This window comes from Anopheles nili, chromosome 3 (assembly GCF_943737925.1).
Source record: "Anopheles nili chromosome 3, idAnoNiliSN_F5_01, whole genome shotgun sequence".
Taxonomy (NCBI): domain Eukaryota; kingdom Metazoa; phylum Arthropoda; class Insecta; order Diptera; family Culicidae; genus Anopheles; species Anopheles nili.
Window position 1 is genome coordinate 54869765 of NC_071292.1, and position 27384 is coordinate 54897148.

Below are 27384 nucleotides of genomic sequence, written 5' to 3' on the forward strand. Positions count from 1 at the left end.
TTACAGTAGAAACTTTTTGATGCTGTTGCCAGGTGATGTATTTGATTGCTTACGCTTTTCTCTATCAAATTATGTAAGATGCAATAAAAGTTTAATTATGAAAACATGTTTAGTAATATAAAATTCTCATAACTCAAATCCTACCAGTTATTGCAGGCGGTAATATTTAGTTGCTACCTTCGTTCAAGTTCACTTTGTTTCCATCGTCATTTGCCCAGATCGGTGCAGTACTGCAGCACGTAAAAACGGGCACAGTTGGAGTGCAGTTCCGGTTCGGAAATATTTACAAACAATTGTGCCCTCTCGACTTGAAACGATGCGTTACCATCTCGTTGCGCCACTCAACTTTGGGCTACATCGCGAGCACACCGTAACAGTTCTAGTGGGTACTTAACAATTTACCAGCAGACACGGCGGTGTTGTAATCTGTATCTCCCTTTCTATCGATCTCTCGTTTTTACTCGACCCAGGCTGTTCTATACCTCTGTCAAGACTTCAACTGCAAAAGGGCTCGAATAAGGACCCTATGGCAGTCGGCGAGACCCTAAATTAGGCTACCGAAGGGAGCGATAAAAAAGGAGGAATCATTCGGACAAATCAAGGTAAGACGATACGATCCTACTGTTCACCACGAGCGCACGATTGATCCAGAGATAAACGTAATGGCAAGATGGGATACATCTGATAAGGGAAGCTATATTAGTATCCCTAAGCCCCTGTGGCCACGTGCAGGACCGATCAATCAGGACACCTTGCCTTCGAGAGAACAATTTTGCCGTACGACTCGAAGAAACCGAACACCGGTTGTTTAAGCCAACAAAGGACTTATGGTGGCCACTTTGATCCTTTTTCACTTCGGAACAATGCCGTCGGTATGGCTGAGGAAACGGAAACCTGTTCTATTGGTGATATTCAAACGGAAGTGCCACGTAATTATTTGACGTGTTGCAAATGCGTATATGCCAGTACATTTTACAAATGATATTCTCAAAACGGAAAAGTATTACAAACGACCATTTTGATTCCTTTCGTTACAAGGATGAAATAAAAGAACACCAGCGATTGGAATATTGCAGCAGCGTTAGTTCGAGGAACCGTAACGGCAAACATTGCAAGATATTCGGTAACATTCAGTCGATGCTTCTACCCTCCCTGAATATAGTGAAAATTTCCCTGGCGGTGGCATGGAAGTAATTTAATATTTTTGATTGAATGTAAACCGCCATGATACACCGACCCGAGAGGATGCTCGACCATACGTGCGCCCGTCGTATGTGTGTAACTGAACCCCAATTGAGTTTCGCAACCCTGACGAGCAGCGCCAGATCCACGGTCATTATCATTTTCGTCTGCATCGCGGAAACTACAGGGACAGGCCGTTCTTATCCCTCCCCAGATCGCAAGGACGTTCAGCTTCGTCTGACGCCGGAAACGCTCGGTTGGGAGCAGAGTATTTTTTTCTTTTCTATTAAACCTGATATCTAGGTCGATCGTAGTTTTAAGCGAGTAATCATTTTTAAATACATCTTCATACGCATACCAACGACACGTTTTCTTGGGGATTTTAGTGGAAGGGAAGTCTTTAATTCAGATAATCCGATGCATTATGCTCGACTAGGTGGAGGTGTAAAGAGAAGATAATTCAATTGTGTAAAGGTGTAAAGCGAAGATTCAATAATTGTGATTTATGATTTTCGTCTCTACTTTACAATGTGTAGCGGGAGTGGAAATTATTGTTATCAATTTAAATTAAACATTTGCAATACAACATAATTAGTTACACCAGGTTATAATAGATATTGAACACCAAAATCTCTTTAGTTTTGTATTGAAATAATAAAATTTTTTGAATTGATTAAACATTTAAATTGAAACAAAAATCGATGCATATAAGATGCAGATATTCTAGTTGAGCGTGCGGAGCATAACGTGACATTGAACTGATTCAATGATAATATCAACAACAACAAACCACTGACAGTTTCAAAATGTCACACAGAACATAGCGAGAAAAAATAACAACGCGAATAAAAACAATGCTGATGGGTGTTTCCACAAGTTTTGCGTAGCTAATCAGCGTTTTGGTGAGGAAAAAGTTATCTGCACACCCAGTAGCATATTGAGAACCTCTGTTATGTATTCATAAAGTCCATATCTTATCACGTATTGTACATTTCGTGCTCACACGTGATTGTCGGCGTGTAGACTGGGATTACACAGCAAGAAACAAACGCATAGCAAATGCATTCAAAACTCACCGTCACCTGCTACTCATCGTTAGTACACTTTCTGGAACAGCCGAGTGAAGTACGCGAAGCACAGAAGAACGTGTCTCTCGATAAAAATGGCTGGAACTATCAGTAATCGCGTTCTTTCGATTCAAAGCCATGTAGTACATGGACATGTTGGTAACAAAAGTGCAGTGTTTCCGCTTCAGGTTAGCATGAAATATCAAACTTGTTTCAATATTATTAACTTTGCTCAAATGTTTACCTATGCATCCATCAATAGGTTCTCGGAATTGAAGTCGACCAAATAAACTCCGTACAGTTTTCAAATCATACTGGCTATGCGAACGGTTTCAAGGGACAAGTCTTGAATGAAAAAGAACTATCAGACGTATACTCCGGACTAGTGGACAATGATTTGCACAAACTGTACACTCATCTGCTGACCGGATATGTGGGCAATCCAACATTCCTTCGCGAGATCGCAAACATTATCAAGTCACTACGAAGTGTGAACAAGAAACTGATCTACGGTAAGTATTGTGGTGTTGTGTTGGTGTACACATAGCACAATCTATATTTAAATAAGCTTTAATAGGGCAAATGGGAAAGAGGAGGGGAGTGTTTCTGCAACATTGTTGCGCATTGAAGAGTTAAGTGAAACAACTCATTCGTTTTACAGTATGTGATCCGGTAATGGGAGATGATGGAGTTATGTACGTCCCGAAGGAATTATTGCCGATTTATCGCGACGAAATTGTTCCGCTAGCTGACATAATCACGCCTAACCAATACGAAGTGGAGTTGCTCACTGGAAAGCCAATTAAGTCGGAAAAAGACGTCTGGGAGGCGATGCAATGGTTTCACGAGAAGGGCGTGGATACGGTTGCAATTTCTTCGTCCGAACTAGGCACTAAAGATACATTGCTTGCATATGTAAGCAGTCGTGCTAGTTCCAAATCGGAGCAGTATCGTTTGGCCATTCCAAAACAGGGCAACAATATCATCCGGTTTACCGGTACGGGAGATCTTTTCGCATCGCTCTTTCTAGCGCACTCTGCGTTGACGAACTTCAACATTGCGGCTTCTCTAGAACGTTCTATTGCCACGCTACAGGCAGTTATTACGAAAACCCTGAGCTGTATCCCAGAGCAGGTTCTCCTGGGAAAAGTGCCGGTAACATCTCAACAACGAGAACTGAAACTGATCCAAAGTAAGGCCGACATTGAGCAACCGAAGATAACGTTAAAATGTGAAAAGGTTTGATAGAAGGACGATGAAAAAGATTAGTTTTTTATTTTTCATGTGACGTGTGACAATATGTAATGTTGATTTTGTTAAACCGACCATATTTGCAACAATTGGAGAAATAACCAAATATATATACATATGTGAATTAACAATCAATTGTCTATATGGCGATAAGGAAATTATCAAACATCAAACAAAGAAAAAAAAAATAAATAGCCGTAATCTACATCCAGAAACATTCGGGACGCGACTGTAAGATAAGGAATAATGAACGCATGCAACTATGTTGCATAAATGATAAGAAGCACATGAACAATTGGCCAATTGTTGGTTGGATTGTTTTTAACCATAGTGTTGATGTTTTATGATAATCATCATTATTTAACATATTCAATGCACCCACGTGCTATTTTTACCTGCAAAATGTTGCCTTGTTACATTGTTCCACAAAATTTGAATAATTTTGCACAAGAGATTTTTTTATGAGGTTTTTAATTACCAAAACCTTCGCCTAAAATTGCAGCATGATATAAAAGAGTCAAATTTTTAATGATATTGTTATTTTACACAATATGATCTAATGCTGGCGAACAAATTCTAATTTCAAGTAGTTATTTCAAACATTTTGTAGAAAAGTGTAAGCGATACTTAACGTATTCTGCAATCAAATTGTCAAAGGTTTCTCTGTTCGTTGAATGACCTGTCATCAGCGGTGATGTCCAACCTTCTTAATTGTGTACAGCATCAAAAGAACGCGCTCGAAAAAAAACGGCAAAAACGCAGAAAACGAAACATAGAATAGAAGCAAGCCGTTTGGCTTAGTTGAAAAAGCAAATAAATCATCAAGATTGATATTGCTGTTTGTTTGTGAGGTTTGACCGTATTGTGTGCGGTTTTGTTTTGTGTAATCCTCGACAGGATGAGTAGTTCCGTAATGTTGTTTGCTTGCTCCAAATGCTTCTCACGCCACCCGTTCGAGGAATTATCTCCGGGGCAACAACTTTGCAAGGTAGAGTATTCAATCCGTGTTGTTTCACGTCGTACAAACATGATTGAACACTGTGATGAGAAGCTCTTCATAACCTGTTCTGAATGTGATTCACCTTTCTACGATACATGAAAACAAAGGAAGCTACGTGAAAGTGAATATGACGCTATAAGACCCTGAGAAAATGGCACCTATTTGGCGTGTGTCTTGTCGTCGTGTCTGTTGTTTACCTGTTGGGAAGTGTTGCTATACGTTTGCTACTTTCACGTAAAAAGTACATCTTTTAAAAAATCCCTCTCAGATTCAATGTGTCTATTGCCTCTATTTTCATATGAAAAGTGATGCTAATGAGAAATGCGTTAGCGCTTGTGCTGTATCTGTCTAGACGAGTGTTTTTTTAAGAGAGAGAGAGAGAGAATAAGACAAAACACATCCCGATTTAAATGCATTGTGACCGTGAAAATTGTGCTGACGACATTTCAATGCCTTCATGATCGTCAACAATCTTACGACGTCAAAGGCGAACTAGTTTGGGAGTATGCCATACACAGGGTACTAATGATTTCCGATTATTTTATTTTCTTCCTCTACATCAACGGTTAGGATTGTCGCGGATCGTTTCCGGTGGTAAAGTGTACCTATTGCCGCTCGGAATTCCAGCAGACGTCCAAGGGTAGCACGTCAGCGATCTGCCGAAAGTGCGAGGCAAACGTCAAACAATATGGAAAGCCCTCCGCTTGCGAGCTCTGCAATATTATTGCTGCGTTCATCGGATCCAAATGCCAAAGGTTTGTGTCGTTACAGTCCCTTGTCTGTTTGAGGCGTTTGTTGCTTTTCTCTTATATTCGCTCAATCTTCCCTTCATTTTCCCTCCGTTGCCATGGTTTGTTTTATCTTTAAGGATTCCCAATCGTTTGGTTTCTTGTACCAGTTGATAAGATATCCTTTCACTACTTTGGAATAACTATTTTATCCGTTATGTTTTCGATAAATATTAGCTAAATCATTAACCATGGGCATTATCAATTTACGTGCTCTTTTTTTTGGTTCATTCCCATCACAGCACAAGTCAATTCTTCCTATTTGTTGCCTATTGTTGCCTTTTGTATAATCAATTTTAATTATAAAACAACTGAACAATCTCTCACAAACATCACATAAAAATCCTTCAAGAAATCGTTTGATTATGACGCAAACATATTTGTACCATTCCCCGATTAGGTGTACAAACTCCGAGTTAAAATATGGACCAGCAGTAACGTGCGATCAGTGCAAACAGCGGTGCGCCTTTAATAGGCCCGATTATAAGGTTAGAATGGTAACCGCGACTCAGCCCTAGAGAAACCCCCTAACACGATCATGCTGAGCTCATACTATGGTGATGGGTTGGTGGCTTGGCTCAGTGAACAAATGTGGCCTTCTCAGAGGACGCGGAAAATGTCCTGACCTATGCGCCAAACATGAACACACAAGACGCACCCTCCACAGTCACAGTCCAAAGAAACGATTCGGAGAAGTCACGCAAATATGATCAATTGGGGTCAACATTTGTTGGTTTTCGAGGTCGGTGTGGCCCTTGCACAAACAGACAGCAAGCAGGACCCCTTGCACTCACCACGAAGAAAAACGATCCAACTCTTCCTTCCACCTACGTGAATGTTGCTGATTTTATATAGATAGAATAGTATAGAGTTAAATTTGTACCAGGAACTAGAACCAATTTGTTCAAAACTGCAGAATATTAGCCAGTCTATATCAGTATTTAACTGCATAATACCAATTTTCACAGTTGACAGTGTAAGAGTTACTATAATTATAGATTTTGCAACTAATATGTAAACGTTAACATAAATAAGGTTCATATTGTTATAACGACTATGGTAGCGAATTGTTGTGCTGCCAATATTATAGGACAGTTAAAGAAATTTTTTAGATTTAATTACGTACGTGACGTGCATTATAGTGTTTTGAATGAGTCTTAAAAATGCAACAAAAACTTGTAGTTTGAGCTCAAAATGAAACATATTGTAACGTTTTGTTTGTAGCATGTTACAACAGCGTGAGTTATGACAAACAACTAAGATAGTTAGCTCAACAGATAATTGATGAAGGTTTGGCGTCAATACGCTATTTGCAACACTGCTAAAATTTCAATAGCTATAGGGTAGTACAAACAGTATATTATGATATTGATAATACTATTCTGAATACCGTAGTATCATGTACATACACATTAATCTGCGTTAATGCTTTAAATTGGAATTAGATAAATAACGCGCGATGTAATTTGAACCACGGTTAATTTACTTGAAGAATAATTTCTTCAGTAATCGTTATGTTACATAAAAATTTGATGTGCGTCACAAAGGCTGTTAAAAGAACTAGCAAAACGAGAATAATTGAAGAAAATAAGACATGCGTACAAATCATTTATAACTACGTGAATCATACAGATGTACCTATATTTGGGATAGAAATAGACAGGCCTTGTTGATTAAGTTTAAAAGAAACATAAGAAATAGGAATTAGTTTTCGTTAGAACAAAATTGATCATAAATAATACAAAAATCAGCAATAGTAACATAAATAGCAGAGAATGAAAAGCATGTTCTTGAAATCGCTCTTTCCACCAGAAACCTTTATATGTTTTGCGTCATAATCATTCCAACGACGTATGTATCCTCATCTTAAATCCTTACTATTGACCTAAAGCTTAACATTGCGTTTGCACATTATGCGCGAATGCATGCTTAAAGCATGGACATGAAGAGGTTTAACTGTATTTGTGCCATAAGTGTAATGATATGCAAGTTGATCGATTGAAATTTGAATCAAAAGTAAGCTATTACGTGGAAAAACAAGCTTAACATCAGCTAGGAAAATCGTGATCTTTTGTGTGATGTGACTGTGGATGAGTTCGGATCCTTTGCATTTAGCGTATTGGATTTTATTATCATTTAGCTTACGTTGCTTCTGAAAAAAGCATAACTCTTTGAGCAAAGTATATTAAGTTTTTTTGTTTTTGTTTTCTCTACCAGGTTGATGGCAAACTACTCTGCTGGCTGTGTACTTTATCGTACAAACGTGCTCTCACCAAAGCCCGACAGGTAGAGAATGAGCGACGACGGGCCAAAAAGCGCGCCGCTGAAGGATCTTTCCCACCTCCACTGAGCGGTAGCACTGGAGTAACAGGAGGAAGTAACGATCGACGAGATCGTATGCACGATCGAGAAAAGATCAGCTCCGCTGGTGGACAGGGCAACAGTGGAGGGCTAAATTTGGCCGGTAGCGGCATGTCCAGCCTTCCACCTCTTGGAGATCTTAGTATGGGTATGAGCGGACAGGGAAGCGTCGGTCCTACGGGATCAAGCGGTGTCGATCGAATCGATAGCGGTGGCCCAGGAGGCGGAGGTGGCGGAGCTGGCAGCAACAACGGTGGACGAACGGACAATGGGCGACATTCGTCGTCGTCCAACAAAAAACCTCGCTCCGATACGGGTAAAATGATACCGGATATGCCAGCGGATAAGCTTCTCATGAAAAGCGCCAATAGTGGCAGCGGTGGTGGTTATGTGGATCCTCATAGCTCGGACCACGTAATTGCAATGACACAGCTTAAAGAAACGATCGCAACGTTACAGCGGAAGCTGAAGCAAAAAGATGGCGTCATACTGGAGAAGGAGAAAGAAATCAGTGCCTGGAAGGGGAAGCATTTTCATCTTGAACAGGAACTAATTAAAAAGTATAAAGACATGGAGAAAAATTACGAGTTCAAACTCGACGTGCTGAATAAAAAAATAAAAGCTCAGCTTCTCGAGATCGCAGCACTTTCGAAAGCCGTCAAGGAGCGAGATGAAAGCAAAAAGAAAAAGGTAGTAAGCGGTTACTTGGCCACGACGAAATTGAGCAAGCTCAGCAAAGCTTCCGGCGATATGAAGGACAACTCGGACAAGGAGAAATATTCTTCGACGCTCAGTCGGGGCGCTGGAGGCGGTGTTCGTAACCGGATGCTTGATGATGACGACGGTGACGAAGATGATAATAGCAGCAACAAAGAGGATAAAGAGAACGACAGCGAAAAGGGCTCCGATAAGGGCGGTTCTGGTAGGAACACACCGCGTGACAGCGGCAAGGAAAGCCCGCGAGATGTTGACTCGGGAAAAGAAAGTCCTCGTGATTCGGACAAAGATGATGACAGCGATAAAAAGACTTCTACACGGACCATGGAACAGCAGCAGCAGCAACAGTTACAAAACGAAGATTCGCAGAATGCCGTACAAACACCTCCAGGTGCGTACGTGGAGCAATCGAAGGCCAATAAAAGCAACGGTTCTTCCACGAAGGACGAAGAGGATTCGGATCGCGAAGAAGAAAAGGACGATCGTCGTAGCTCAGAACGCGGATCAGATGTCGGATCGGACCAGGGATCAGAACGTGGGTCGGATGGTGGTTCAGCAGATCATAGCGATAATGAAACAGACAAGGAAAGCGATCGCGAGGATCATTCCGATAAAGGTGGAAGCGATAAAGATAGTGATCGAGAAGGGTCGAACAGTGGGTCAGAAAGCGATCGTGATTCGGACTAGACAAAATTTCTGTATACTGTGTAAAGGATTCCCATTTGCTGACGGCTTTGGACGGATTCAATCAGTTTATAGCGATGTTTGTGTACTCTAATTGCTTTAAAAGTATTTAAATTGAACAAAACCAAACCCGCTTGTACATATGAGCTTCATCTGATTTACTTTTGCACTATGTCCCGTTTACTGTTTACTTTAATCTCGTTTAGTTGATAAACAGAACTAAATCGGGATTGAATTTCAACATAATTTACGCTGCTATCGCAGAACGCTTGTAAGATCGCGGTACGCCTTGGGCAGTTACGGATATATATATATTTTTATATTTTCCATTAAGTTTTATCCAATACCAAAATCGGCCTCTCCTCGAGCCGTTTATCAAAACCATCTGTAAAACTGTCGTCGATTTTGAAAATGACCCTTTTCCTCAGGTACATAGAATGACCATTAACAGCTAATAGAATGTCAAGACAGGCCAAGAAAATGATGTTCGAAATTAAAAATGATGTTTCTAGCCAATCTAACGCAAAACTATGGTATGCTTGGGACTAAGATGGGAGATTTTCCTGGAGCATATATCGCTGTAAACATTGCTCATCGTTCTAAACAGTACGATGAGAAAACAAATTGTATGAATAAAGATTGGCAGCAAGAAAAATATCACTCTGTTATCGTTATTTATTATGTCGATTAGATGATAAATTAGGGACGCTACATAGGAATTCAATTTTTTTATTTTCCTTTCCATTTCTCTTGCTCTTTGTTGAGAAATTAGTTTGGGCAAGTTTCCTTCGAGCTTTCCCAACTTTTCTTCCCCTGCCATTACAGATTCTTGTATTTGCAAGATATAAAATAGCATGAATCTTTCTTCCTTTCTGGAACGTTTCCGTCTATTTTATAACATCTGTTCTACAACGTATTCTGCTCAACTGCTATTTGCAAAACGTTCACCACCTTGAAGCTATCACGTGTGCTGACATTGAAAATCCCAAATGACCATTTCTTGCCTTTTCTTTACCCCGGGCATTTTCTGTTTGATCGGTTGGGTACAAACTAGAGCTCAACCATGAATTACATTTCGCTTCTTAGAGGCATTTTGGAATTCTCTCTCAACCACAAATTTCCTTTTGAAACAAGATGAAATATGCTACAGTAGCATTTATTTCAGATAGTGTATTATTGTAAACCAGTGATGCCAAACTCATTTATGCTCGTAGGCTGATTAGTATACAAAATCAAATGTAAAAATATCAATATTTTCCGGTTATATCACATTTGCAGACCAAAACAGTGATTTTAAAATATCATTGAAAGTACAAGTATGTCATGTAATTCAAAGTAATTAGTTAACTTATTTTTTGACTTTGTAGTTTTTTGTCGTATGAATGACCTGCTTGCTCATGCGGCTCTCAGGGGTTATAATCTTTGGCTCCATGTTAAAAATGTCTGATGAGGACCATCAAGAACGGAAATTATAGTTTGTAAAGTTGTTTCAATAGTGACCAAAGCACTACAGCTATATTTCTCTTGAGTTATAGATGTTGAGGAAATGACTGCGCAAAGGTACTACTTGTATAAGGGTAATACTTCACAAATTGGGCCAATTAGGAAGAATATCTATGAAATATCGAAGAGATATCTAAGATTGTGACTTATACGAGTTTATGTTGATGCAAAATTAAAATATCCGGAAGCATACCTTCGCTCTCAAGTTGATGAAATCAGATACAAAATTGTGTTTTAATAGATCGCGAAACATTTTCTATTTCTCTATTTGCCATAATTGTAGACTTCCAAGCAGATCATTTTTTGCAGTTTTTTTTTGTATTACCATGATTCACATGTAACAGAACCATTCAAAATTTCAGAGCATGCATGGGAATTTATATGAAAAGATTTTATGATGGAATTTTTAGTAAACAATCTACTCACTTATCTAATTTACTACTGTTTAGTACAGTACTTACTTCTCTGTTGCTACAAGCATTGCACGATCTTGGTCTGCTGCAAACGAGGCCGGAACTGCTCGCGAGCGCCGTTGTCAGCCAATTAGTAATAGAATTGGAATAGAAGAAAAATATCAATAGTATAAACGTTGAGTAAAACTATACTCGATGTAAGCATAGTTAAATTATATGACATGTTTAGCGAGTAAGGAAGAAAAAGACAATTAGAACTAACCATTGATCGTTCTGTTCTGCAATGTTGAAATCACAAACACACTTTCATATCATCACTTAACCGTATGATAACATAATATCACTCCTTAGTTCCCATAATATCATTTTATTTGTTGAGAAATAGGAATTGAGAAAAGAAGTCCGTAATTGCGTTGACCACTCTTTTTACTATTGAACACTATTTCACCTTAAAGCTATATCTTATTTGTAAACATACAGTAAAAACTGATTAATGTCACTAATGTCTTATATCCGGTTCACTCCTATCCCTATTGTAGTGAATTCGAGTTTCGGATTTCCGATCATCAATTTCCGGTTTGTATTTTCCGAAGAACATGACAAGCAATATGTCAATAGCAGAACTGTCTGGCTGTAATGAAATCAACTATAAGTAGTTTTGACCTTTTCCAACAAGATCAAAATGGATCACTCAAACTACTGAGAATTTATCATTCATAGCAACTCTAGCTATCCGTGTGATACACTTTAGATATATCGATTTAGGCGTTGAGAAATGGTAGCTTTTGAAGGATTTGTCCCATTTGGGGTACTCTTCCATCCCATGTAACACGAACCGAAACTGCTGCACATACAACGTCGTACGGCACTGTCAACGATAGCGTCAAAACATAAACAATACTTACACGTTTTCATATTATGTACATAGAATAATTTTATTCAAACAACAATCGTTTTTTTGCTTACAGAAAATTCGAATAAACCAACTAATAGATACGGATGCGTCTACATATCGCAGTGTGGTGTATTTTTCGAATATAATTAGTTTAGACTGGTTTCATTACGCTTTTTGAACTACATGTTGGTATTCCGTGTGTGTTTCCTTTCACCATGCACGAATTTTGCTCTGAGTGGCATCGGTCAGTATCCAGGTGTTGCTTTCATGCTTCTTCATGGACATCTGTTTGTGGCGAGGATGCGTTTTGCAAATCACGTACAGCCGTTCTTGACGCATTACAAAGTAACAATCTTTGCATCGTCGCTTCAGTCGGCCCTTAACTTTGAATCCGCTGACGAAGGTTAGTAGAGGCACCAGTGGTGACTGCAGCAGATGCGGGCTGGACAAGGCTTGCTTGGAGCATTGATTTACTAAAGGCGAAGCTTTTAACGAAGGCTGGAAAAGCGAATGAAAGCATGCTGTCGTAGTAGCAGTAATAGGCTTAACCGCCGGTCTTATTTCCTGAGCGGAGCGAACCAGCGACACCGTGCAGATTGATCTTAATCGAGTAACTATATTTCCCCACATAATAACAAGTGTTCTGGAATGATAACCATTCGAAACTATTAAAGAAACCTACGATCAACTTCGTTTTACGAACAATTACCTCTTCTCACCGCAAATTTGTAAACAAATGCGTTATGTCATGAGTTCTAAGCATTTACTGAAAATTGAATACCAACATTCCATCATTGTATCCGGCATAGCACAGTGGTGTGACAAATGCAGACGCATGGATGACAAGATGGCTTATTTAATTCATAATGAAATCTATTTGTTAAGTCATATGTGATTAGTATGAGCATATTAGAGCATAAATACATGAATAATTTTAAGCAAAATTTGTAACGTATAGAAGTTATAAGAAGCGGGCATTTTTAAACAATCGAATTCAGCTGGAACGTCAGTTTCCCGCGGATATCGTGAACATTGGCAAAGAATTGACAACCAAATGATTTGTATGGGAGTTAAGTTGCGCTCTTTTAATGAAATGTTCGTAGATTGTCGATTATTGTATGTAATAGATAGTGAATTTTTGTATTGCTAACGGTTTCCAAAGTGAACTGAAATGGAATCAACATCGAAAAGCCTTGAAATTTGGTAAAAGCATCTGTTTGGTCCATGAATCGCACAACCGCTTACTTTTCTACCCTGTTTTTGGTGTTTACAGCACTACCAGAATGTCGGACTGGTATTTATCGCGGTTTTTCCACAACGAACATAAGACCATTCCATTGCCGCTGAAGGGAAAAGTCACAATTGGACGCGAACTGGGATCTACGGTAAGGTTCAATTCAACTATGTATAGACATATTTCGCGAATCCATTGCGTTTTGGAAGTCATCGATGGAGTACCTACGGTCACCGATTGCTCTGTACGTATAGCAACAGACATTATCAATGTTTCAGGTTAAAAAAATCCGTGTTAAAATTATGTATACTTAACAGTCAATGTCGGGCACGTACATAAACGAGATTTGTTTGGGCAAGTACATGCCCGGAAGGCAAACGCTCAAAGAAGGCGACATAGTCAACTTTGGCTATAACAACCAGGAAATACAGCAGTACTACAAACTAAATCAAAGTCTACTTATGTATAGAGTCTGCAGGAGACCAAATGGTGATGAAGCTATTACCATATCTGACGAAGACGATGAAGTTGATGATAAGACGGTAGGTGTTCCGTCTTCAGAGGGTTCTTCTTCGAAGATGGATGAAACTGCAAAACTTTCGATCAAAAAAGAGATGCCTTCGTCAAATGACGATGAAAAAGATTCCTCTTCACAGCAACCGCTTCAGCCGAGAATAGAATTACCAGTGTGTGTAACTATTCCGGAAATAAATATAACAAGATCAAGTTTCGAACAGGACTACGATATGTACGTCCAACAAAACCAACAGGTAGTCAAGCACGAATTAGACACAAAGCATCGTGTTGCTACAGATGCTCAGGACATTACAGTAGTATTGTCTTCTGACGACGAGTATAATGACCAACAGTATTCCCAGATACTGTCTAAAGAAATGAAACTTGAATTTGACGACGTGCAAGAAGCTTATGAATCGGATGATGATTGCATACTCATTGAGGAAGCAGATTTTAGTTTGGCTTCGAAGATAAATTCCGATGCAGAAGCAACGAGTCGATATAAGCCCAGAACCAAAGACACAGATAAATTTCCAAAGAACACGTCTTCAAAAAATTCTGTTCTGACACAGCTTAGTGATATAGCAAGTAAAAAGTATTTGGTTGAGAACAATCTGCAGCTGCAACTGCCGAAGACAAAGCAGTCGAGTACCAAACCGATTGAAACAATCTCACATCCAAAACAATCACCCATTAAAATTTTGCTGAAACGTCGAAATTCAATGTCAAATTGGGATGTAATACCAGATAAAAATGCCAAAAAATTGCGGTTTGATGATGAGGCTCCTGATAAGCAGTCATATGAGATACAAAAATGTTCCATGATTTCCATGCGTCGCAAGTCACTAGCAGATATAGGGGCACTAGAACAAATCACTTTAGAGGATGCAAAGAAGTTATGTAAAAATAGAAACTACCAACTGTCTGCGAATGTTGAAAAAGTATCTGGCAATACCGGATCTTTGTCGGACAATTCTATACGTCGTAATGTCGGGGTAGATACGAATGCATCCGATGCAGGCGAGATCTTGAGAAGAGGTCTTGAAGTCAAAATGTCAAATCAACCCTTAAAACGCATAACGCAGAGAAGAAATTCTGTTGCGGGTTGGGATGTTCTTGGAGCTATGAGACCCGGTGGAACTATAGAGATTGTACCACCAGAGAACAAGCTGCAAAAAGATGATCCCAAAGATCGATTTTATGGCTCGGATTCAAATACTTCTGCACACTCGACGCGTTTTCTGGGGCACATGGAAGTACTACCGAAAGGTTCAAAATCGACACATAGCCGTCCAGAAACTTTAGCAGAAGCTGATGCTATTTATAAAAAAAAGCTTAACCGTCGATATAGTGGTAAGTAGATTTTTTCTCAAAAAAGAAACTTTTTTCATGTTTTGCTGTAATTGCCACCAAAAGCCTTACTTATCATATCTTATTATTGCCACCTTACTTATTATTTCTTTATTTCAGTTTCGGATCGGAACCCAATTGAATCGCAATTTAAATCAAACAAAAAAAAAGAACACAAGGAAGAACGCAATAGTCGTCTTAAAGAGATTAGTGGAAAAAAGAAGCAAATTGATCTATTATCAAAAGAATCTCTACCAACAAGTGTAAAAAAAAGTAGTATCACCAAACCTAAAGTTAAATTCACGTCCAATAACCGTGGAATGTTTCTCACAAATCCTGTCCCTCCACCATCATCGAAAGCACCATCCACGTCTCGTCCAACGATCGTGGAAGAGAGCATCGTTTGTACACAATCCACTATGCTGGATATTGTGCCTAATGAGGAAATCGAAGAGGTAATTGATATGCGGCCTAAAAAAATGACCTTTAAAAACGTCGCGCTAGTAAGCAACGTCGATCGGCCCCTCCCAGGACCATCAGCAGACTGCAAATTACCCGTGCGCATCAGTGCCGCCAAACAACTAGAAGCTCAATCGGCCAAGTGTACTTCAAAGTTACCGCTTCCGCCGAGTTTAGTACAACTGTCAAGCAATAAGGAAGCAACGCTTAATGCATCCGCCAGAGACGATAGATCGAAAGGATTAAAAGTATATTCTCGTTCGGTAATCACACCACCAGTACCGTCAAGTCATTGCACAGCAAGTTTGCAGAAGAGTATTTTAAAAAAATCTGACAATCAACAATACAGGCGCGGTTCCGGTACCAAACGTGTTACAATTTTAGAAGATCGGAATGAAATTTTCTGGATTGAACCAACTCTCGAAAATGATGTTCCGGAAAAAATTTGTTTGAAAAAATGTCAAGCGGAAGTTCAAAAACAGGAGTTGGAGATATTAGATGAAATTCTCAAATGGCACCCTCCACCAATAAACGAGCCTTTAACGCAATTTGACCCATTGAATAACGGACCGTTTCCAGCAGGATATAAAATGCTTCCTTGTGTGGAAAGCTATGACACATTTGAAACGTTCAAGAAAATATTCATGCCATTTATCTTGCGAGAAATCTGGAATGACATAGTCATTCACTCCAGATCATTTTTGCAATCTTTGAAGCTTGTAGATGTTTCCTGTCAATACACTGGACAATTTGATATTGCACAAATTGTTTGTAAAGGTTAGTATACTAAATCGCGATACAAATATTTCACTTTTTATATGTCCTTTAATCTTAATTGCAGTGTATGTAAGTAAACATGTGCAAACATCACATCCAAAACCTGATTGCGGTATATTGAAGTACCGATCGTCTCTCAATAAAACGTGCAGTTTGTTCGTCTATATCAAGCAGCCATATTTTTGTACACCAGAAATGACGAACGTGGATGATATTTTGGTCCCACACGGTGCTCAACTAATGAATGTTATTTTATACGCGGCGTCTCGTGAACTACCTGGGTTGCGGAGCGGAAGTGATTTCATATTCCATCCAGTGACAGCAATCAACTTCTATTTGCGCCAATGCAATGCGCTCTGCATATTAAAATATTCGCACCTTCTGACAAACATTCTTTCACCAGCGTATAACATCCAACAGACTTCGGCCATTCTATCTGTACTACAATCGAAACCCATAATGGACAATTTGGAGCACAGCCTTAACAAAGATCAAAGAAATGTGTTGTCGTTAGTGTTGGGCGAAATCGGTTACAAGGACAAACCAAGCATTTCTCTCATACAAGGTCCGCCTGGAACGGGTAAATCAAGAGTCATTAGCTATTTGGTACTCGAGTTAATGCGTTTAGTTCCTGTTAATAAGAACCGAATGAAGATATTGGTGTGTGCGTCTTCTAACACAGCGATTGATGTGATCGTCAAAAATCTTTTGAAATTACAAAAAAATTATAGTAAGTATGTTGTTTAATCATATCTAAAGTAATTATTTTAATTAACAGAGAAAACCCCATAAAATCAAGAACTGTTAGGAAAAAGACATTAAACTATTTATATCTTTATCCTTTTGTTCAATGTTATTAGTTCTTGCTTGGTAGCGCACTGTTTGTTATTTTGTTTTTCTTTATTTTCGTTTTATGACTTATTTCATTTTTGTTTTGCATTCTTATCTCTACTTGTCTTGTTTCAATGCTTTTTCTTCATTTTGTCTAAAGCTAATTATGACCGCTGCAAAGTTATACGAACGGGAACAAAATGTAAGATAGACCCTGAATGCAACGAAGTGTTCATCGATAGGTTGGTACAGGACGAGATTAACCGAGTAAATCGCATAGTGGTAAATAGCGATGATGAGCATTTGAAGAATATGTATCAGAAGGAGGTGATTATCTATATTGCATACAGTAAAATGTTCAAGGAAATTTTAATTGACACTATTGCACCTTTTAGAGAAAGGTACTGGACAGCCGGATCCGTATGGCGAAAGAAGAACTTGCCAAAGGCAATAATGTAAGCGAATACAAACTGAACGAGATGATACAAAAGCGAAAACGCCTAGGGAATGATAACAACCTGACAGTAGAAGTATCATCAGCGGAATGGAAAAAACAGCAAATTTCCATCCGGAATATGCTGCTGCAGGAGGCTGATATCGTTTGTACGACACTAGGTAGCTGTTCAATGCTGGGATTATTTTGTAAAAACATCGAGTTCGACGTGTGCCTCATTGACGAGGCAAGCCAATGTACCGAACTATACACTCTATTACCACTGCAATACAACGTATCGAAGATGGTGCTAATTGGGGACGTGCAACAGCTACCAGCGACGGTACTTGATCGAAAATCCGTTGATTCGGGATTCACTATGTCTCTTTTTTCTCGCATATACCAATTCTACGAGAGCGAAAGACTAACGCAGAGATATTCCATTAGCACCCAGTATCGGATGGATCCTGAAATTTGTAAATGGCCCAATTCGTACTTCTATGGGGACCGTTTGAAAAACGACCCTTCGACAGAAGATCAAAGAAAATGTATTCCTCTGCAGCCTTATATGGTGATTAGCTTAAGCTATGACCAAGAACTGACTCAGGCTCAGCACGAGATCTACAATAAGGATGAGATTTTGTTCGTCGTGGAGCTGATGAAGCAGGTAGTGAAGTGCTGTCCAGAGCACACATCATTCGCGATCATAACGCCTTATGCACGGCATAAAAACGAGCTGATTCCCTGTTTGCGGAACAACACATTGACGCAGGTTGAAGTTCATTCGATTGACTCGGTACAGGGTAAAGAATACGATGTGGTTATTATATCATTGGCACGGTCGAATGGTGCTGGATTTCTGAACAAACCGGAACGTATAAATGTGGCGATGACACGTGCCCGTCAGTGCCTCGTTTTGTGTGGGAATTTCGCTAATTTACGTGTAAGTTGTTGGCCTGCTCGGTTAATACAAAAGCGAACGAACAAATTTGTATTTTCTATAATTTTCTCTCTGTACGTAGAGCAAACCTGTCTGGTCTTCATTGTTGGCAGATGCAGAACAAAGGAATGTATATTGCCATTTGGAGGACCGTAATGAAGAGGAGTTCAGGCAGTGTATGGTGAATAATATAATGCAGCGACTGCGAATCACAAAACCGCGATTCTCTAGTAGTTCGGTTTGAAATTCATTTGTTATGTACAAACTATTTGAAATATTTTTCTTTGCCACCGTTAATTTATGCAACCAAATTCCACGCCGGATTAATCATGGCTGTATTATTTAGTTTTAAGAATTCATTAAACTGCATCAACAAATGACAACAAATTTGATTCATAATGTGTATCTTAAATTTCATCGTAATTTGAGATAGAATTTTGTTAATTTTCAATTCTGAATATTAATTTAATTTCTTTCAGCAATGAAGAGGCTAAATCTCTGCGGCATGTGCGTACTTTGTCATTGTCACATAATAGCGCGCCGTGATCTTTATATAAATTTCATATTAAACAACTGAATTAAAACGATGAACTGAAACAATAAATGCATTTCTTAAAAAAAAACAATTAATTAACGATTTCTATTTTAGTTCTCATGGCATTCTGAATTGCGTAAAATTTGTAAACATATGCACAAGCTGATGCTTATCCTTATCACTTTTTTGCATGGTTTAGATACAATTATAAAAATGGTTGTTTGGTTTTTCGTGGGTTTGTTCAGGCAGAATGCTGCTAGCTGCAATAAACGCTCTCCCGAAATGTTTGAAGAAAAAAAAACCTGATAGAAATTAGATTATCGGCAAAATTTATAAGAATAAAGGTTCTGTTCCTGGAAAACCGGTTAAAGAAAAGTTATGATAGTCTGATTCGTTTTCTTCAAACATTTGTAATTTATGTTTGGTTGTGCATTTTTGAATTTTATTCTTTGTTATTCAGGCCTTATTCTTTTTGATTTTATAATAAGAGTTTTACTACGGCAACAAATTACTAAGAGCTTATAATAGAGGCGATTCGGAGAGTACGATTCAATGAGATTCTACCCACGAGAGAAGATCGGGTGGAGAATGGATGCAATGTGTACTTGCTTATCTTGCTGCTTTTGCAAAATAAATCCCCGTTTTCAAGCGATCTGAACCAGAGAAAGGTAGAAAATAGTGAAACACAGCCGGAAAACGCCTGCACGAGAAGAAAATGGTACGCTTATCAAATGCTCTCGTGTGCAAGTACATATAGACAGGAAAGAGCGACCGAGAGTACGCCTGATATTGTGAGCACACACAGAGAGATTGGGAAAACGACGAGAGCGAAGAGCGGCAGTTGGGAAACTCAGTCAGAGAAAGTGAAAATGGGGTGCACGCTCCTCGATTTCGGACCCAACTCGTCGGCGCTTGACCAAAATGTCTCAAGAAATACTCGAAGAGCTGCAACCAGTTTAGTTCGAGAGTTGTTGTCGTTCGTGACGGGAAGAACAGTGAGTAACAGTGTCCGGTATTGTTCGCATTACGGGTTACTTGCTTTTTTTTTTAAATCAAAATCTTTATCTGAATAAACCTCTCGTTCCTTAATCCTAAAATTAAGCCTCACATGGCTCACGATTGGTATTGTGCTTATAGTGATATGATACCACTTAGGAGAACTAGGGGGAAAAAATGGTGCATTCTAGTCCCGGTATCGTTTGCGGATGTTACGATCCATCATGCACGCGTCATTTGCTGACCATTGTTCGTGTAAAAACAAAATAGATAAAATACAGCAGTCACTAAAGCCAGCAGCGCGTGACAGCCGGTCCGAGGCGGATTAAATAAATTGAAAACCAGCATTAAGCCTCGCGCATTATCGTAGCAGGCGGTTCTTTTTTACTCGAACCGTAGTGGCGAATACTGTTAAACATTTGCGTTTGTCAGCGCCGAGCTGTATGGCGTGAAAATGAACGCGGGTCGTTTGTGAAAAGTGAGCACAGGTTCGTGGTAAACGTGAACCAATTTCTGGTGCCTCAGTAGCAGTGGCGTTGGCAATGCTGGTTGCTGCACCAAGTGTAGGGAAAACCCCCTTACGAACCGTGCTAAACCGTGATGCTCCATTCCACGTCCTGTGAAGTTAGTGCGTATCCTGCGGTCAGCAATGAGGAAATCAGTTTCCTCGAAGGCAAACGTATGCTGCAATCGGTTAGCTGTTACTCTGAAAGGCTGTGGCATAGGAAACCACAAACCGGTGAACCTGTTCCCGCGGTACAACGATTAAGTAAGGAAAGTCCTCTGGCTTGAAGAGTGGAAGGAATTCTTTCTTTCCGCAGGAAATAAGATAAGGTGAGGAATTGGTGAGCGGTGTGTAATCGTGGACGGGAGTTTTCGCGGCTAGATTAGATTCATGTACGTTTCGAAGGAAATTTATGCAGAAGATTCAAGTTGGTGATGTGTCTAAGCTATATGTGTTTCGGTTTTAGCATAATGAGATCTAATCCTTTCCTGAGGCTGCTTTTATCGCGATAAATTTAGGAGTCACTGCCTGCTAAAAAAGTTATGGTGTAGCTGTTAGACATATTTTTACAAATTGCTGTAGGATACTCATCTAACTCAATGTTCATAGGAATATATCTATTCCCCAAAGACCCGTATTTGAGCAATATTATTACTTGTTTTCAAAACGAATAAAAATGGCACCAACAGTGGTATCAAATTTACATTGTTAGTAGAGCTAAGAATGCATTAAAGATCGACGCTCCGCTTTTTACCTAGTGTTCTTTCATATCGGTTCAATTGTGTCTCAACCCAGGGGCTTGATAGCAAAGATTTGAAAGGAAGTGATGGGTTACTCGTTTTGTGTTTGGACGAATATCGTTCACGTCTGTTTTGTTACTCCATTAGTGCAAGAAGTGACAAAAATTAGCTTCACTTTGGTTTAAGCCATTTAAGTATCAATTTAAATTTTGTCAGATACACCGGAAAAACCAGGAATGAAAGGCGCACAGGAGACTTTCCAGGGTGGTGAAGAGAGCTATGGCGATTGAAAACGTGGTCATAATCCAGAGCAGCAGAGTGAGAGTCAGGAAGGCAGGAACGAGATAAAGAACCGGAGAGAAGGTGTGAGAGAAAAACCAATCTTTTTGGGTTGGAGAGAATGTTGGGCAGGTCCTGTTAAACGAATGTCGGTGAACAATTATTGCACCAAAAAACGGGTCCGTATAGTGACAGCTTTTGATCGGTCTTGAAAGCTTACTTTAAGGAAAACTTTCGGTACATGTTCAGACCAGGAAAATTAGTTTAGCAAGCAGCAAACAGTATGCTAAAAGAAACTAATTAGTAGGGGGTTTGTAGGAAAGACGAAGTAAAAAAAGTCAATGTTGAATGTTAAAGAATTGTCGTTGTTTAGCACATTTCATTTGCTGATTAAAAAAGGTCCTTTCAGTGCATACGCAAGTAAACCTTAAAAAAACGCTATATTTGTAGACGTCAAAATCGACGATCGACACAGTCTAGCATATCCGGCTAGTAGTACCAAACTCTCTACTCCAGATATTGTGCTTCAAACAAAAATGTTCAACCTTTTTTCAGTCTTCTTGTTCTGAAGAGCGATCCTGGATTTTCCATTTAAGCTCACCGGACGAGCTTCGAGAGGAGTTACTGCTTCTCCCTTCCGACATCGAGCTCATGATAACTAATAACCCCATGGTTCTGCTAGTGAGGCGAAAATGTATTTCCACTCATCAATCTTTAAGCTCGTGATTAATATCCGCCCGAGATTCTCTTCCTTTGCCCTGCCCCACTCCAATACCGTCCTTTTGTATGGGCAGATCGTAGTCCACCTACCAGGTGCTGCATCAGTGTACCTGCCAAATGGATGGAAAAGCTTGAATATACGCTGCTCAAGCAGATGACCGCTTCCTTTCGTCCTGAAGATGATGATCTGTGACCGTTATTATACGATATTAGGGTCGTGTTAAATATCCTTCGTAATTGAACGCTTGGTGCTTATCAAGGCGGTGATAATCAACGAATCATTAAATATGTATCGAGTTTGGTTCCAAATTCTAGCCATTTTATAAAGGGTAGCTTATTTAAATTTTAAAATAGGTACGATTGTAGAAGACGCATTGAATTTGTCGTACCAAGCATTTTTCCAATCAATCCCGCATCCTTGATGCGTTTCTCCTTCTTCCTTTATGGAAAAGAAACATGCTGACGCTTTGACGCTATGTGGCAATGGAAAAGCAAATAGAAAGAATAGTCCATCCCATAGCGTGAGCACCACAGAATCACCGGAAAATCCACCAACTTCAGCACACAAATGGTGCCATTTGCGTAGGGCTGCCATTTTTCCGATGTCCAGGTTCCATCAATGACGTCGAACGCCGCGGGATAGCTCACAACAGCGACAGCCTGCTGGAAAAGAAAGAGCAACCCGGTGAGAAACTCACTGCTCCACCAAGGGTGGCCGTTTGGTTCCGCCGCGGATATCCAATTCCCCAGCCATGTGTCCCTAGGGCTTTCGCCTAGCAGGCCAAATCCCGAGCCTCCGATAGGATCTCCACTGAGCGCTCCGTCTGGTCACCATGGAGATGCTTGGCTCTCGCACACGAGGAAGTGAACGAAGGCAAACTTCACTGCATTGTCGCCGTGGATGTAAGGAATATCAGCATGACGTCCAAAAGGTCCTTGCCACTCGGCGGTGGCCCCACGACGCATCCGGGCATCTAGGGATGTTTGTGCGTCCGTCGCAAATTCGTGTTCATCCCGACGATGATGATTCGGTTAAGCGAAACAGTCTGGTTGAACAGAAGCACAAGAAAGCGTATTGCACATTGAGTATCGACCTGTTCAACATTATTCATCTCTGAGCTGCAATGCAAGTCTAGCATTTTTTAGCTGTGGTCCATTTTTGTTTATTCTGCCCGCTATGTGCCAATGTTGGGTTGTGCCAAAACTGAAATTAAAACAACCAACTGCAAACACTACAACGGAGAATCGAGGGGACAGCGTTCCGAGCATCTTCGTGGACATCCCCTAGCCCAAGAAGCTTTGCATTGGAAGGACGAAAGAACTTGTGCAGTTTTCTGTGCACTACATTGTTCGATGTGCTCTTCATGCTGCTTTGTCGTGCTCTTCCAGCGAATGACGCTGATGGGTTGCCGCGACCTGCTTGTGGCCTATTTTGCATATCCGATGCACTTTCTTCGATGCTATGGTGAAGGAAGAAGACTGCACTGAAGCCGTCACCTTGTGCGTAGCTAGACAAAGCGCCCCGTAGCTCTAAAAACGGCTGGAAAGAGTATAATAATTTACATATCGTGTTTGTTTTTTTCTTCATTTTCTATTGAACCTTGCCAACGGCGCTCCCAGTGGATGGTTCTTTGCTGCCGAAAACTGCAATTGTTGGCAGAATGTCTAGAATTCAAATGAATGTTCTCGAGGTAGCGACCCGAGCTTACAAATTTCGGGAGAGCCAAAACACTTACGCTGGCGCTAGCCGAGATAATAGTTTTCCTTTTTTTTAATGGGCTCTGGTGACTGTGCTGCTGGAGCGTTTTCGGTTCGGGTTACAGATCGTGCGGTTCGGGTTATAAAAAATTCCCGGCCATCGACTTGTGTGGCAATCGCGTGGATATTAATATTTACGAACATGCATACGTTCATGCATGGTGTGTTGTACCGGGGCACGGTTATCGAGAAGAAAAAAGCTCACTTCACATTCTTTTACGAGCAAAAGATTTTCCGCCGTTGCGGGAAAATTACTGAGACTCAGGGGCGCTTTACAACAACTATGACAAAATGCCGCCTTTCGATGTTTGTGGAGCACTTTTTGTAAGGCTTCGAGGCGATAGGTTGAACTTTTATAGCCATCGGCAATAAATATCGTTTTATTTGCAAAAGTTCAAACGACGGTCTTCTTACACATCCGTGCCGATATCGGAATGGCATATCGTAAACTCATATTTATGAATTATTCTAAGCTTTATAGCACTTTACAATGCAATGGGGCGAGGGTTCGTATTTTTTTCATGCTTCGTTAACGCTTAGTTGCACTCTACTTAGGGCTTAGAGCCTTTCATCAATTGATTCGTTTGCGTGTTATATATTCCAAATTAGACAAACCAAATCAACTGGTACTGGGATTAAAAGCCAAACGTTCAAACGATCTCTTGCGAATGTCGCCCTGGTGGTTTTATTTGCAGTCAACAGCAATTTCGCTGAACGAAACGAAACAAAATGAGCTGTTTTGGCCTTTGAGATCGCGAGAAAGCAACTACTGATGGAAGTGGCCACTGGCCGGGACTGAAAGACCGACCACAGAAAAAGTCTAATAAAAGGAAGTTTATGAAACAATTTCTCTATAAAAGAGCTCGTCGCCAAGGGACAGTTGCTGCGGTGGACATTGTGGCTCCGGTTCTCGTTTTCGTTCCGCTTTGCGTTTGGAAAACTCTCTCCCTATTTCACACCGATCGAAATTCGTTTATGATTATACCGGACTCGTAAACTCCGGTCGCACATTGTCTTTGGCTGCAGGACAACACAATAACAAAAAAGGAACGCCATAAAACCGAGCATAACTGGAGCAACGAGTTTTCCGTCTCAAGAGCACCGGGCGAGATGAGCAAAAAAATGGAATTCCATCGGGGGAAAAGGACACACCATTCGCACCATTTGATTTGGATTAGAGTTTGTTTCAACAGCTTCCTTGTTTTTGCCTATGTCAACCGATTAAGCCATGATCAATTAAAACTTCCCTTCACTAGGGACTTGTGTATGCAAAATATGTGGTTTATTCTTTTCCAGTTCTTTGTCCCGCTTTTCCGCATTTGTCGATAATGAATGGTGTGTATCTGTCTTAACGGATGTTGATGACGCACGCTCCTTTCTTGGCAGGAAATCGACACACCAATGCCCCTTCGAGGTGAAATGAAATTATTCATTGTCATGAGCAATGAGGGTGTTACATCAGCTGCGTACCCGTGCGTGTAGAACCGTCAATTCAATAGCGTACAGCCTAAGATCGATTTCGATTACCCGATCGATCGGGCAATCGATAAGAAGCTTCAAGAAAATATGCCGATCGGACGAAAAAGAAGCAAAGGTGTTGAATGGGTTGCGTTCAAATGCCAGACAGAATGACTGGAGGTGCAACGGGACGTGGAGAGAATGTCAATTCTCTTGAAGGGCACTCAATTGCCTTTACGTGGAAATGTACTTCTTGAAGGATCGTGCAAGGCCCATGCTAGTGGCTTGCAAAAGCGAGCGAGAGAGCGAGAGAGAAAGAAAGCATGAGTAATTTATCGCTTAGTATGCAAAGGACCTGTGCGGAAAACTCGATCCGGTTCCGCAAAAAAAAGCTCCGAGCCTGTTCCGAATCCAACCAGCACCCGTCGTAATGAAATGGGGAGGCATGGCAAATGAGAATCGTCTGCCGGCGCGGGAGCTCGTTAGGTCGTGACCAGGTCGTGTGTGTGTGTGTGTATGTGGCAAGGGTTGCGGTGGAAACGGGTCGGAGGAAAAATACGTCCATCGTAAGGGAAGCCATGAGCCGTAAATGTCGAAAATTCTCATTTTCCACCAATCAATCGCACCAGGGCAGAAGACGAATGGTTCGGACGCTTTCGCTCGGTTTGCTTTTGCCCGCAGCTTTCAGGCACCTCCATTTCGCTGTGTGTACGTGTGTGTGTCGATGTTCCGTGTGGTTTTCCTATCATGGATGCCATGCCGGTCGCAATCCTCCCTCCATCAGAGCCCGCTGGCAGAATGGTAAACAGTAATAATAAAAACATGGACAGAACACGAAGAACGGGACGATAGACAAAATATCTAGATTCCATTTTGGTGATTAAACCGGTTACAAACGTACACAGAGACAGTGCGTCGAATGGGACCGTTGAAGGGCTAGTGAAACGGCATCGATGCCACCCTCATCGCCACCATTCTGCTGGGGATGGAGAGTTCACTGACCGGAAAATCGATTAGGGTTTGTAGCCGCGGCGCAGGATGCGATCATGTTGCGAAAGGGGTCGTGTAATGGTGGACTCGTCGGAGTGGGTGAGTGTTTCAAATATCACGCCCCATACGTTCGCCATGGTGGCGTTGCTTTTTTGTCGTTGTTGTTGGCGCAGCAGGAGGTCATGTAAGCGCAAGTTAAATTGAATTATGATTTTCACACTCCATTCCTCACTGGTCTTTCGGTATCGTGGAAGCAACGCTGGCGAGTAGTTCGACGTACTTTAAACCTCATAAAACTCACCCATGCACGTGTGGTTTGGAATGTATCGCTTTACAGTGGAACAACCAGCCTTATTGTAGCGACAGATAGAAAGATCTTGCTTACGTTTGCGCTGTATCACTGGGAAAGCGTCATGAAAGTAATTTTCAATAATTTACAGGCTCGTGTCGAAAATATTCTGTCACGCTCGAGCAACACCTACAGCGCGGTAGAACGAGTCTCCCATTCATTTATTGCCATTGGTTGTGTTGTTACGTTTTTCTCACACCCCATCGGTCGGTTTTGCTATACATTTTGCGATCTGCCACGGCCTGCTACACATTCCAGCTCCAAGCCGATGAAGCGCTCGGTGTTTGCGTTTCTGGCGTTCGGAATAAATTGTTTTTCGCTCGTTTGCCAAAGACTCGCCAACGAGACATAAAAGTCCCTATCGCAGTTCGGGAACGACGGGAATTCCGATATTTCCATAACCCTTCCACCCTACCCCTGACAAGGACCTGAACAATGTATCCTGCGGTGCGGTGCCATGACCGGGAATGCTTCCATTACTGGGGCTGTAATTTGAAAAGTTTTTCCCGCTCACTACTCCACGGTGGTTGTAGAGAACGAACCACTGAAACTGCGTCGCTTTGTCAAGCCAAAGGATTGCGTTCGTCCTGCCGATATTTCAGGACACTCGCGTGCCACACACGTACGCATCGTGTTGATTACAAGACACACCG

General features: G+C 40.7%; 3 protein-coding genes across 3 annotated transcripts; all 3 read left to right on the forward strand.

Annotated features, from left to right (window-relative positions):
- Positions 1 to 2124: 2124 nt before the first annotated feature.
- On the forward strand, positions 2125 to 3624 carry LOC128723344 (pyridoxal kinase). The gene is made up of 3 exons (XM_053817073.1): positions 2125 to 2437; positions 2512 to 2761; positions 2911 to 3624. Exons 1-3 carry the CDS (start codon positions 2345 to 2347, stop codon positions 3492 to 3494), a joined length of 927 nt encoding a protein of 308 aa, XP_053673048.1. The 5' UTR covers positions 2125 to 2344; the 3' UTR covers positions 3495 to 3624.
- Positions 3625 to 4398: 774 nt separating this feature from the next.
- Positions 4399 to 9691, forward strand: LOC128723134 (uncharacterized). The gene is made up of 4 exons (XM_053816845.1): positions 4399 to 4488; positions 5071 to 5255; positions 5689 to 5776; positions 7506 to 9691. The coding sequence occupies exons 1-4, from the start codon at positions 4399 to 4401 to the stop codon at positions 9051 to 9053; spliced, it is 1911 nt and encodes a 636-aa protein (XP_053672820.1). The 3' UTR covers positions 9054 to 9691.
- Positions 9692 to 13144: 3453 nt separating this feature from the next.
- Positions 13145 to 18895, forward strand: LOC128724635 (uncharacterized). Its single transcript, XM_053818358.1, has 8 exons — positions 13145 to 13339; positions 13413 to 14964; positions 15082 to 15564; positions 16000 to 16197; positions 16262 to 16927; positions 17189 to 17355; positions 17586 to 18404; positions 18484 to 18895. Exons 1-8 carry the CDS (start codon positions 13145 to 13147, stop codon positions 18643 to 18645), a joined length of 4242 nt encoding a protein of 1413 aa, XP_053674333.1. The 3' UTR covers positions 18646 to 18895.
- Positions 18896 to 27384: the final 8489 nt, after the last annotated feature.

Bases quoted from the DNA above. Each gene is read 5' to 3' on its own strand.
- LOC128723344 (XM_053817073.1), top strand. From the start codon at position 2,345: ATGGCTGGAACTATCAGTAATCGCGTTCTTTCGATTCAAAGCCATGTA. The intron at 2,438-2,511 runs GTTAGCATGAAA...ATCCATCAATAG, and splicing joins GTGCAGTGTTTCCGCTTCAG to GTTCTCGGAATTGAAGTCGA. The intron at 2,762-2,910 runs GTAAGTATTGTG...TTCGTTTTACAG, and splicing joins GAACAAGAAACTGATCTACG to TATGTGATCCGGTAATGGGA.
- LOC128723134 (XM_053816845.1), top strand. From the start codon at position 4,399: ATGAGTAGTTCCGTAATGTTGTTTGCTTGCTCCAAATGCTTCTCACGC. The intron at 4,489-5,070 runs GTAGAGTATTCA...ATCAACGGTTAG, and splicing joins CGGGGCAACAACTTTGCAAG to GATTGTCGCGGATCGTTTCC. The intron at 5,256-5,688 runs GTTTGTGTCGTT...TTCCCCGATTAG, and splicing joins ATCGGATCCAAATGCCAAAG to GTGTACAAACTCCGAGTTAA.
- LOC128724635 (XM_053818358.1), top strand. From the start codon at position 13,145: ATGTCGGACTGGTATTTATCGCGGTTTTTCCACAACGAACATAAGACC. The intron at 14,965-15,081 runs GTAAGTAGATTT...TCTTTATTTCAG, and splicing joins GCTTAACCGTCGATATAGTG to TTTCGGATCGGAACCCAATT. The intron at 16,928-17,188 runs GTAAGTATGTTG...TTTTGTCTAAAG, and splicing joins GAAATTACAAAAAAATTATA to CTAATTATGACCGCTGCAAA.